This window comes from Lemur catta, chromosome 10 (genome assembly GCF_020740605.2).
Source record: "Lemur catta isolate mLemCat1 chromosome 10, mLemCat1.pri, whole genome shotgun sequence".
NCBI classification, from domain to species: Eukaryota; Metazoa; Chordata; class Mammalia; order Primates; family Lemuridae; genus Lemur; species Lemur catta.
This window is the reverse complement of record NC_059137.1, coordinates 5,764,820-5,777,018: the sequence shown is the minus strand read 5'-3', so window position 1 is coordinate 5,777,018 and position 12,199 is coordinate 5,764,820. Positions and strand designations below refer to the sequence as shown.

Genomic DNA, 12,199 nt, shown 5'->3' with positions numbered 1-12,199 from the left:
AGGACGGGGCCTGCAGCGGGGACCCACCTCTCATGTCCTCTTGCACCCCCAGCCCCTCCAAATGTTGTTGGGCCTCGAGGCCCCCGTGCTGTGGTCGGCCTGGCCCCGGGGCAGCTGGTCCTGGAGTGTTCTGTAGAGGCCGAGCCAGCGCCCGAGATCGAGTGGCACCGAGACGGCGTCCTGCTGAAGGTGGGCGCCAGGTGGGGTCCCAGGGGCACGGCCTCCTGTCCTGAGGCCTGGCCAGGCCGGTCCTGGGTGCTGAGAGCCGCTCTGAGCAGCACTTTGCTATGGCTCTCCCTCCTCCTCCTCCCACGCCAGACGCTACTGTCATCCCCATTTTATGGATGGGAATGCTGAGGCAAGGCTCGGGACACCAGGGCTTCTGAGGGGCATGCCTGGTTCTCGTGGCTGTGTAACCTGAGGCCAATGCGAAGGCCTCTGTGCTCATCCCTCAGACGGGCCGCACTTGCTGCTCTACACCCAAGGGTGGGGGTCCTCCGGCGGAGCCCGAGGGGTAGGGTGCACCGTTGCTCCCAGAGGAGCCAGTTTCCTCGGAGGGTCTTCAGCTGGGCATTGAGCCCGGGCCTGCAGCCAGCCTGGGATGGGACAGAGGCCACCATCCCACTTCACTGGCCCCTGGTCCTCCCTGCCTGGTGCCTGGGGGCTGGCCTGGCACGGCCGGGTGCTGACGAGGGTCTCTGCTCCCTGGCGGGGCTCTGCAGGCGGACGCCCACACGCAGTTCCCCGAGCAGGGCAGGTTCCTCCAGCTGCAGGCCCTGAGCACAGCCGACGGGGGCGACTACGGCTGCACGGCCCGCAATGCCGCGGGCAGCACCAGCGTGGCCTTCCGCGTGGAGATCCACAGTGAGTGTGGGCCCCCGCCCCGCCCCGCCCCGCAGAGCGACAGGCCCCCAGCCCCACTCCCTCTGTGCCCTCCCCAGTGTCGCCCACCATCCGGCCTGGACCGCCCGCAGTGAACGCCTCAGTGAACCAGACAGCCCTGCTGCCCTGCCAGGCCGACGGCGTGCCCCCGCCCCTCGTGAGCTGGAGGAAGGACGGGGCCCCCCTGGATCCTGGGAGCCCCAGGTGGGAGCTGGAAGGGGTGACCTCCGGGAGGGTCTCAGGTGCCTCTTCGTGGGTTGGAAACAGAAATCCACTAGGGCGGTCGGAGCAGAACAGCGTCTTTAACATCAGGACGTGGGTGGCCCTCGGAGCATCTCTGCTCTCTGCGTGTGGCCTTCATGTCTCTCTCTACTCTCTGTCCCTCCCTCTCTGACCCTCTTCCCCTGTGAACATGCCAGAGGTGTCCCCAACACACCCCTGGCCCCCAAGTTTACAGCTGCTCAGCTCACACAACCTAGCGAGTTGTCTGTAATCCCAATTCCAAATTCACAGGGCAGAGAATGCCATTGGCCCAGCCTGAGTGACGCGTCCATCCCCAGTCTAATCCATACAGACGTGGTCCTGGGGAAGGCACTTCTCAGATCTAGGGGCTGTTCCCAGGAAGAGTGGGGTCCTACTGTCTCCTGGGGGAGGCCAGGGGCAGCCCCTCTCTCTGCCTTTCCAGTGCTGGCTTGGGGTGTGGGAGCGGCCCGTGGCTGTGACCACTGACCTTGGCCTCGCGGACACAGGACTCTGACTCCTGAGTTAGCATCTTGCTGAGAAAAAGCCAAGGCAAAGGTGAGGGCCCCACCGGTCTGCTGGTCTCCATGGCAACCCCTCCCTTCACTCCAGGTTTGAAGTTCTGCCCGACGGTTCCCTGAGGATCCAGCCAGTCCTCACCCAGGACACGGGCCACTACCTCTGCCTGGCATCCAACTCCGCTGGCTCCGATCGGCAAAGCCGCAACCTCCAGGTCTTTGGTAAGTGGCCCAAGGAAGGGCGTGTTCCCTGCCTTCAGCATCCAGTCCCTGTTGGGGTCCAGTCCTGCTTAGCTTTGGGTCACCCCAGCCGTCAGGAGCCGAGAGCCATGGTCTTCAAATGTTTTGACCATAAAGCCCATTAGTGAAAAGTTTTGGGCGTGCACAGGCAGAGGGTGCAGATTTGTTTTTATGCACGTACCGCACACACCTGCTGCGATGCCATGCTACTGAGTGCGTGGGAAGGCGTGCACAGAAGGCGGAACATGTGAAAGCTCAGATTCAGAGTCGCTGGAATCAGGTGCTCTAATCTCTTCCCGCTCCAATGGACAGCCTGGCTGGAGGCCAACTCGGTGGACCCTGGCGGACCCTGGCCTCGGGCAGGGGCTGACGGGGAGTCGAGCCCTGGAGGCCTCATTTGAGGACAGGTGGTGAGGGGACACGGGCATGGGGATGAGGGAAGGCCCAAACGCCCCAGCCTTGGGAGCCTGTTGAAGTTCTGCTGGGGAGTTTCTCCTGCCCCCCTCACCCCCGTAGAGACAGGCTGAAGGGGCTAGCGAGTGCCTTTGCCCTGGGCTCTGCCCCTGGGCACAGCCTCGGGGAGCCCCTCACACCCCGCCCCTGCACCCTGTCTCCTGACCACTGCCCTCTCCCCAGAGCCTCCAGCCATCGTCCCCGGCCCCTCCAACCTGACCCTGACCGCCCACACCCCAGCCTCACTGCCCTGTGAGGCCAGCGGCTCCCCCAAGCCCCTGGTGACCTGGTGGAAGGATGGACAGAAGCTGGACTTCCGCCTGCAGCAGGACGCCTACCGGTAATGAGCTGGTCCTTGCGGTAGCGTCCTGCGACCCACCGGGTGAGGGGCATGCCCATCCCAGGGGGTAGGGGGACAGAGCAGAAACGAGGCAGGGTGTGCTCAGGTCTCACAGAAGCCAGGACCAGAAGGTGTGTCTGGCCGTGGGGGCCGGGGGGTCTTTACACTAAGGCAGGGGTGAGAGCATTTGGGACACACGACCAAAGAGAGAGTATGTAACCTTTATGTCTCAGTCACTATTTGTTTAAAAACAAGATGTGGCAGCCTGAGCTTGCACGACCCAGGAACCTCGTCTCTCAAATGCGGCTGATGGTTAAACAGCCATTGCGGGTATTAAAGGAGCTGAGTCAGCAATGGATTCGCCAAACGCCTGTTGCATTCGGTGCCAGGTCATCACGGAGCTGTGTGTCAGGAGCAGGTGCTCCGTGAGCCCGAGCCCTCTGCCTGGGGCTTCGAATGTGGTTATTATGACAGAAGTTATAGGGCCGGGCACAGGGCTCACACCTGTCATCCCAGCACTTTGGGAGGCTGAGGAAAGAGGATTCTTGGGGTCAGGAGTTCAAGGCTGGGTGACACAGTGAGACCCCATCTCTACAAAAAATAAAAAAACCAGCCAGGTGTGGTAGTGCACACCTGTAGTCCCAGCTATTTGGGAGGCTGAGGCAGGAGGATCACTTGAGCCCAGAAGTTCCAGGCTGCTGTGAGCTATGACCACACCTGGGTGACAAAGTAGAACCCTGTCTCTTAAAAAAAAAAAATAAAAGCAGTTATCCTAGAGGGTTATTGTAGCAGAGCAAACATGTAGGGTTACAGGGAAACTCAGGGATGAAAGTAAAAATCACCCACAAACCCAACAGCTAGACCTTTGGGGGTAGAAACTTCTAGAAGAAACTTTTAGAGTCAGGCAGGGCCAGGAGCTGGATATAGGAACGGGAGATGGTCGTGAGACCCTCATCCAGCCTGCCCTGCGGGAAGGCCGCGGCTGGCTTGGACTGGTCACGTAGCTGCCTGCCTGTCCGCCCCAGGCTCCTGCCCTCCAGTGCCCTACTGCTCACAGCACCCGGCCCCCAGGACGCCGCCCAGTTCGAGTGTGTGGTGAGCAACGGGGTGGGCGAGGCCCGCAGGCTCTACCAGGTGACCGTTCACGGTGAGTCGGGGCAGGAGGCAGATGGGGGGGCAGCGCGTCCTGCTCCTGGGTTCTCTCCCGCCTGGGGGATGGTGCTGGCTTCCTTACAGCCTTCCTGCGCTTTGTGGGACGCCTCCTCCAGGAAGGCCTCTCAGATCCTGCCTTCCCACCCTGATACAACCCCAGCTGCAACACAGTTCCTGGCACATGGTAGCTCACAGGAGAGGGCCCTCCCAATCCAGAATGTTCTAAACCCAGTCTGACCTTATCACCCCAGTGAGAAATCCCTCACTCCACGGCTACACACTTCCTTCAGGATAGAGTGCAGGATTTCATCTGGGCTCACAAGGCCCTGTGTGGTCTGGCCCTGCCGACCCCCCAGGCTCAGCTCACCCAGTCCCGCCTGGCTCTGGGGTCCAGTCTTGCTGCTCAGCTTTTTGTTCCTCACCTCTGGGCCTTTGCACATGCTGTTCCCGCTGCCAGAAACACTCTTCCTGTCACCCAGGCAACACCTGCTTTTCCTTCAGCTCTCAGGCTAAACGCCACTTCCCCTGGGGCCTTCTCTGGCCCTAGCTGGGCAGCTCCCTCAAAGCCCCTCCTCCTGTGGGACCCGCGCTCTGAAGCTGCCAGGCCAGCATCTCTACAGAAGGCCGGCCATGACTGTCCCTGTGCCCCAAAGCATCTGCTGAGTGAGCACCTGTGTCCTCTCCCTCTGCTGCCCCTGACTCCTGCCCTGGCACTCAGTCACTAACGCCACCTGGTGTCTCAGTCTCCATGCATATAGTTCTCATGCCCAGCCACGTGGCCATGAGCTCCCGGCTGTGCCCGCAGGGCCTCAAACCTTGTGTTGGGCTTCAGGGCCTCCCACCATTGCCGATGACCAGACAGACTTCACTGTGACCATGATGGCACCCGTGGTCCTCACGTGCCACAGCATGGGCGTGCCGGCCCCGGTTGTGTCCTGGAGCAAGGCGGGCACCCAGCTAGGAGTGCGGGGGAGTGGCTATCGTGTCTCCCCTTCGGGTGAGTTGGGGCCAGCTGCAGACAGACCCAGCTGAGGGGGGACGGGGAGGACGGGAGGAGCCCACATGCTAGAGCAAAGTGGAAAGTTCTGGCTGTGCGACCCGGGAGAACCCCCTTGCCCTCTCTGGGCCACTGACCGTCCTCCGTGCACTGCAGGGTTGAGATCCCTGGGGCTCGTGGGCAAATCGGTGCTGCTTCATGGGAAAGTGTTTGTAAGCGAGTGTTTGTAAGCCTGCTTGTATCCCGTTAGAAGGCCCATCCTTTATTCTGAAATTACACTCAGCCTTCTGGTGTTCAAAGTTCCTTTCTTTGATGAAATTAAGGTAATAGTAGATGGTGATTTTTTAAATGTCTTTGCTTGTCAAAATAAAAAGTTGGCCACTTTATAGGGATTCTCCAAATTAAATGTATTAGTTGGTTAGTGAAACTCTGAAGTCTAAGAACCGCTTGGCTGGATCTGCGGTCTCGAACCCTTCGGAAGCAATAGCCCTTCCTTCCAGTAAGTGGTAACATCAAAGCCACAGATCTGGCTGCATCCCCGGTAGCGCGGGGGCTGCGGGGTGGCTGGAGTCCAGTGGGCCTCACTCCCCTCCCCCACCCAGCAGGGCCCAGTCCACGGAGGACAATTTAGAAACAACTTCACTCGACTACAGAGCGCAGCCTGCAGTCTGAGAATGTTAAATGGTGTTTGTTGAGGCACTAAGGCTGAGGCAGGGAGGGCAAAGAGGGACAGAAGAGGTAGTAATCCCAGGAGGCTTCCTGATGGAGGTGAGTTTTTAGCAGAGCAAGGTGAGAACAGCAGAGTGTGTTCTCACCTGTGAGCTGAGGATCCTGTATAGGGCCTGGCAGATCCTGGAACTTGACAGCTGGAAGAGTTTAGAGACTATCTTGTCTGATTCTTCACTGTACACATGGGGAAACTGAGGCCCAGAAAGCGGAAGGAACTTGCCCACACTTATGCTTCAGGCAGGGAGGAGAGGCAGGCCCAAAACCCAGATTCTCACGTCATCTGGTCCCCCGTACTGTTTACAGACAGGCAGGGGAGGCAGGTTGGGTGGCCTGGACCAGGGACTTCGGGGTGGGGGTGTGTAGGAGCCCTGCCGCCTCCATCAGGGGGACTTCTGTCCCCACCCCCATGACCGTTCCCACCCACAGGCGCTCTGGAGATCGGGCAGGCCCTCCCCATCCACGCTGGCCGCTACACCTGCACGGCCCGCAACTCTGCCGGCGTGGCCCACAAGCACGTGGTCCTCACTGTGCAAGGTAAGGGTGCCCGGCCCAGAGCTAGAGGCAGGTGGGGCGTGGGGTGGAGGGGAGGCCCCGGGCCCGGAGGCAGGATCTGCCTCTGACTGGACTCCCTGGTGGGATTCTCTGGGAGGAAAAACTCGGCCCCGGCATCCCTGTTGCTGCAGCGAGGTTTCCAGAACCCCCGCTTCCTTTAGAGGCCTCTCTCCGGGTGCTCAGAAGGCCCCGTGGTTGGAGGAGCTGGTGTTAAGGTGCCCCCAGGGACCTCTGCACCCTGTCCCTTGCAGCCGCCCCCACGGTCAAGCCGCTGCCCAGCGTGGTTCGGGTGGTGGCACAGGAGGAGGTGCTGCTGCCTTGCGAGGCCTCGGGCGTCCCCTGGCCAGCCATCTCCTGGCAGAAGGAAGGCCTCAGTGTCCCTGCAGGTGAGTGTCCCTGAAAGCCAGCCAGGAAGGGAAGAGTATGGGCCCGGGGTCCTCCTTCCTGCCCCAGGAGACCCTGCAAACCTGCTCCAGGTCCCAGAAAGCGCCTGGCCTGCCCGGACACGCCCCCAGCCCCTGCTCTGGCTTCACCTCCTGCCCTCTCCCTCCTGCTGCCACCACAGCTGGAGATTCTACGTGAGCACTCAGTGGCTGAGTCGTGAGGTCAGGGACGGGCAGTGGCTGGGCTGGGCTCTGGGCCGGGCTTCCCGGCTGTCACTTGGTCACCTGGGACCCCAGCACGTCATTTGCTGCCTGCCAGCCAGAAGAGCCCAAGCTGCCCTCCTCTCCTCCTTAGGGTCCCCACCCCAGCCACTGGCCCCGATTTTCTCCCACCACATCCAGGAGCAAGTGCCCAGGTCCTACCGGGCGGACAGCTGCGGATTATCCGTGCCAGCCCTGAGGATGCCGGGAACTATTTCTGCGTCGCCCAGAACAGAGCAGGCAGCGCCCTGGGGAAAACGCGGCTGGTGGTGCAAGGTGCGCCTGAGGGGGGCCCACAGTGGACCCTGGTGACCGGGGGCCTTGAGGCTCCTGCAAGCTCCTCCCTTCGCGGCCTGGCGCTGGGCCCGGGCAGGGCACGTCCCTGTGTGCTCCCCAACCTCAGCCCTGCTTCTGGCTCTGGAGGGAACTAAGGGGAAAACATCTCGAATCTTGTGCCCGACGTCTGGCTTCAGGCAGAAACTCCCGTCCCCCTGACTTCTCTCTGGCCCCTCCTGCGACACTAGTCTGGCATCCTTCATTCACTCTGGCTGTCCCATAGCAGCGGTCACTTCGGTCCCTTCCCCTGCACACACACAATCACCTGTGCCCTTCCCTTAGTTTGACCCATCACTGCCTCCAGAGGTAAGGGGGCAGCACTGGCCGGGCATATTTGGGAGCCCCGGTGGCCTGCTCTGTGCTGTCCCTGCCCGAGGCTGTGTAGGGCTGGGGCTGGATTTTGGCTGTGAATACGGAGGGCTCCTGGCTCCCTGCTCCTCCCAGCCTCCTTGTCCTGCGTGCTCCTCTCCCCAGTGACCAGGAGCATCGCTGGTCACCAGACGGCCAGCCAGGGACCTTCACTCTGACCCCAGGGTAGCTCCTCCCCGAGGGTGGCTTTGTGACAGCTGCTCTGCTTTTGGCCCTGGAAGTGGCCCAGCACGAGGAGTCTGTGCCCAAGTGGAGCCTGCCCAAGGCCTCTGTCCTGAAGCTCTTAGTCTTGGGGTGTGTGTGTGTGTGTGCGTGTGTGCGTGTGTGTGTGCATGTGTGTGTGCGTGTGTGTGCACACGCACAGGTGCAGTGGGGTCACCCATCACAGCTTCACCAAACTCAGAGTCCCCAAATCCTTGACCGGGGAGCTGGTGGGGGCAGCTGATGGCTGGGGAGGGCTGAGGGGCCGTGCCAAGCTCCAAAGGCACTGGGGTGGGGGCAGCCTGTCCCCAGCCCAGGTCCAAGCAGGCCTCCCTCTGCCCGCAGTCCCACCGGTGATCGAGAATGGCCTCCCGGACCTGTCCACCACCGAGGGCTCCCATGCTCTCTTGCCCTGCACGGCCAGGGGCAGTCCTGAGCCCGACATCACCTGGGACAAAGACGGCCAGCCTGTGTCTGGCACCGAGGGGAAGTTCACTATCCAGCCTTCCGGGGAGCTGCTGGTGAAGGACGTGGAGGTGAGGGGCTCCGCCCTGGGAGCAGCAGACGTCTGCCGAGACCCCCGGCTTGCCATGTGCTGTGCTGAGCGCTGCAGCCTCTGAGCCCCAGGGGCCTGGAAATAAGCATTGTCATCCCACATACAGGTGACAAAACTGAGGCTCAGAGTGAACCTAGTTGTCCCAAGATATGCTGTTGCCAAGAGGCAGAGCCCACATTTGAACCCAGACCACAGGGGCCAGCTCTAGGGGTAGGGGGTGGTGACAACTTTGTGTCCCCACAATCAGCTGGTTGTTTTCAACTATGCTTTGACATTGAACATTCCCTGTGGTCTCGGGAGGTGTTGAGCCACGGGTGTGGGTGGGACCCGGCTCCCTTCCCCGTCGGCAGCCATCAGAGTCTGCAACACACAGTGAGCCGCTCTCTGGGGGGCTCAGTTGGGCGCGTACCTCAGTGTCCCGGGCCCTGGACCCTGCCCCCAGGGAGCTGGGTGGTGCGGTGGTGAGCACCCAGCCCTGCCTGGACAGGCCATGAAACTCCTCCTCTCAGAGCCTCCCTGGGGCCTCTGTAAAGGCGTTGAAAGTGGGACCTGCCTCGGGGTGATTCGAGCGTGGATGAGCTGGTGCAGGTGAAGTTCTGTGCACAGGGCCTGGTACACAGTAGGTGCTTAGTAAACGGGAACTGCTGTGATCGTGCAGTCAGGGCTTGGATCAGGGAGGAGCGGAGCCTTATGAAAGCTGCCAAGGAGTGCAGTGGTGCAGCCCACCCGTTTGCTAGCTGTGTGACCTTGGGCAAGTCACTTCACCTCTCTGGGCTGGATGCTCCATGGAAACCTGCAGGGGAATGGGTCCCCGCCGGCATCCTGGCCGACGCCAGGGATAGGGGGCAATTCTCCAGCCAACTCCCTTTGCCCACAGGGCCAGGACGCTGGCACCTACACCTGTACTGCTGAGAATGCCGTGGGCCGGGCCCGCCGACGCGTGCACCTCACCATCCTGGCGCTGCCTGTGTTCACCACCCTGCCTGGGGACCGCAGCCTGCGCCTCGGGGACAGGCTGTGGCTTCGCTGTGTGGCCCGGGGCAGCCCTACCCCCCGCATCGGCTGGACCATCAACGACCGGCCAGTCACAGGTCTGGGCCAACTGGGGGCACATGGGACAGAGACCAGCACCCTAGGGGGCCGAGGAGGGCGGGCAGGTGGGGAGACCCAACCCTGCGGACCCGAGGAGGCTGTCGGCCAGCCCTGTGGTTCTGGGTCACCAGTCTGGGCCCTATGCAGGGGACAGAGCAAACTCAGTCGTGGCCATGTCCAACAAGCCATGTATCAGGGACGGGAAGAAGCCACCTGAGAAGATGACTCAACCCAGAGACCACAGGGCCGGGAGGGGGGCCTGTGTTCTAGCCCAGAGCCGCCGCTCCCATCGTGGGATCCTCGGTGAAGCCCTTTCCCTGGGTGGCTCTGCCCTCCCACCTGGGACCCCGCATTTCTAATTTGGAGTCCACAGGTGTGAAACACCTTTGCACACCTGTGGTGAAGGCCTGGCAGGGCCCCACCACTTCCCTGGAGGGACCGGGGGCCAGTGGTCCGGCCTCCCAGAGGCCAGCTTCTTCACCAGTAACGTGGAGGTAACAGGGGTCCCGAGGACAGAGTGACAACACAAGAGCCACGTGTGGCACCAGGCCTCACCCAGAGCAAATATCCAGGCAGGGGGGCACTTGTCCTGATGCCTGCAGTGAGGCAGTGTCTAACCCATGGCAAAGGAAAGCAAGGTCCAGTGATCGAATCCATCTCTAGAAGCCACAGCAATGTCTCTGCAAGTGCCACATGTTCGTTGTCCCCCACGACCCTCCCGTGACCCCTTGGCAAGCTCACAGTGCGCACCTCAGAGTGATAAAACCCTCTAATATGGCCTGTGCCTCCCATGAGCCAGTGTCTTGGTCAGCCCTCACCCTGGGAGAGGGGACACTCCTTCTGTTTCTGTGTCTTTATGTAGCACCTGCTGGGTACCCAGGCCTGAGTGAAGCATGGGGGCAGGAGTCCCCTGCACCTGCACTCAGGGTCCCCATGTCCTTCTCCACCACAGAAGGGGTGTTGGAACAGGATGGGGGCAGCACGCTGCAGCGGGTGGCGGTCACCAGGCAGGACAGCGGGACTTATGTCTGCTGGGCCGAGAACAGAGTGGGCCGCGTGCAGGCCGTCAGCTTCGTCCACGTGAAGGGTAGGCCCCGGGCCCGGGCGGCCATTCTCTCGCGACTTCCGTGGAACCCAATCTTGGACAGTGGCTCTCCACCTGCTGCGCACGGAATCCCCCGGGGACTTTCTGAAATGCTGAGGCCCAGGTTCCACCTCCCACTCAGTAAAGCAGCCTCTCTGGGGCAGCACCTGGGCATCAGTGTTTTTTACCCAACAGCTCTGGCTGCAGGTAGAGCTGGAATCCGACCAGTGCCTGCAGCACTACCTGCAGCTGGGCGGTGCCAGGGTGTGAGGAGGGCCTGGGGCCAGGGCACCCTGGCTGAAAGATGCCCAAAGCTCGCCAGCCTGCCAGTTGTCCCCTGTGGCCTTGCCCCGCCCAGAGGAGCACAGTGACCCTAGGCGATGCCATAACTTGGTTTGCTCAGCTCCAGGATGGATGTGGCTTGAGGGAGGGAACGAGCAGCCCCAGGCACCAGGGCGCAGCTGCAGCTCTTGGTAAATCCAACCTCAGGAAACAGGAAGGATGGAAACTGGCACATGGCATCTAAGAGTGTTTTGAGAGTCCCGTGAAACTCAGTGTTGCTGTGCACAGCAGAGGTGTCCTGATGTTCTTGTTTTCCTATAGCTCTTGATTTCCAAAGTACCAGCAGGTACTCTGCAGCTGGTGTAACCCATCTGTGAGAGCGAGTATCTGACACACGTAGCGCTGTACTCCCACCTGTGCCTGTCTCAGGCATCACTAGTCAATCACAGCACTATTACCACTCAGCTTCAAATCCTGCTCAGCACAGTTCCTGGTAGCTGCAGCCAGTCTGTGACTTGACCCATGACATGATGCCCTGATGCGTGTGATGCTGGGCTAGCAGGAGGCTTTGTAGGCCTCTGGGGGCAGGGGTCGGGCAGGCCACTGGGGACAGGTTTATGGGAGGTTGAGCCTAAAGGGAGCCTGTCTCCTGACCACTTGCTTAATGTCACCCCATGCAGAGGCTCCTGTCCTACAAGGGGAGGCTTTCTCCTACCTGGTGGAACCTGTAGGGGCCAGCGTCCAGCTCGACTGTGTGGTCCGTGGAGACCCAGCGCCCAACGTCCGCTGGCTCAAAGATGGCCTTCCACTGCGAGGCAGCCGCCTCCGGCACCGGCTGCAGAATGGCTCCCTGGCCATTCCCAGGACCGAGGCAAGGCGGGGCCTGGTACCTTGGGGGGCACCCGGGACGACCCTACGCTTTTTCTGACTGTTCAGGAGGCTTCTTTAGGTTGGCACCTCCTCTGCTGTCCGCAAAGCACTTCCCTGCCCGGTCACCTGACATCTTCCCACCCCTACCTAGGGTGACCTCCAGCCAGTGACTTACCTTTTCTGTGCCTTGGTCACCTCACCCACTCAGTGGCACTAATAATTATTTCCACCTCGCAGGGTTACAGTGAGAAATCAGTGAGATGACTCATACCAGGGATTTAAGAGTGGTCGCTGGGTAATGTCCCAAAAGTTGTATTATTATTAACAGCCCCTGGGGGCAGGGTAGGCAGGTAATAGTGTCCCCATTTTACAGATGAAGACACTGATGCTCAGAGAGGCCCACAGGCAGTAGGTGAAGGAGGCAGGACCCCACCCAGCTCTCCTGGCTCCTGCTCCACGCTGTTTCCAAAGCCTTGGGCACTGTGGCAGCTGCCTCTCACCTTCCCTCTGTGTCCCAAGTGCCAGTGATTGTGCAGAAATCCATAAGTCAGTCCTGACTCAAGTTCATCTTTGGGGCCTTAATCTTGCCCATATGGTAGCCTTTGTCTGGATAGCAGCAGTAATAGGATAGGTAACAATGGCAGCAGCAGTAGTAATCGTGG

The 12,199-nt window shown here is 61.0% G+C and overlaps 1 protein-coding gene across 1 annotated transcript in view; it reads left to right on the top strand.

The window, feature by feature from the left end:
- The window catches only part of HMCN2 (hemicentin 2), a 139,035-nt gene that overhangs the window by 107,934 nt on the left and 18,902 nt on the right, over positions 1 to 12,199 (top strand). The window contains 14 exon segments of the mRNA XM_045563742.1: positions 53 to 189; positions 723 to 864; positions 942 to 1,086; positions 1,735 to 1,862; positions 2,517 to 2,673; positions 3,699 to 3,820; positions 4,658 to 4,822; positions 5,978 to 6,085; positions 6,355 to 6,489; positions 6,889 to 7,023; positions 7,999 to 8,189; positions 9,087 to 9,300; positions 10,254 to 10,388; positions 11,348 to 11,538. Coding sequence (XP_045419698.1) covers positions 53 to 189; positions 723 to 864; positions 942 to 1,086; positions 1,735 to 1,862; positions 2,517 to 2,673; positions 3,699 to 3,820; positions 4,658 to 4,822; positions 5,978 to 6,085; positions 6,355 to 6,489; positions 6,889 to 7,023; positions 7,999 to 8,189; positions 9,087 to 9,300; positions 10,254 to 10,388; positions 11,348 to 11,538 — 2,105 coding nt within the window.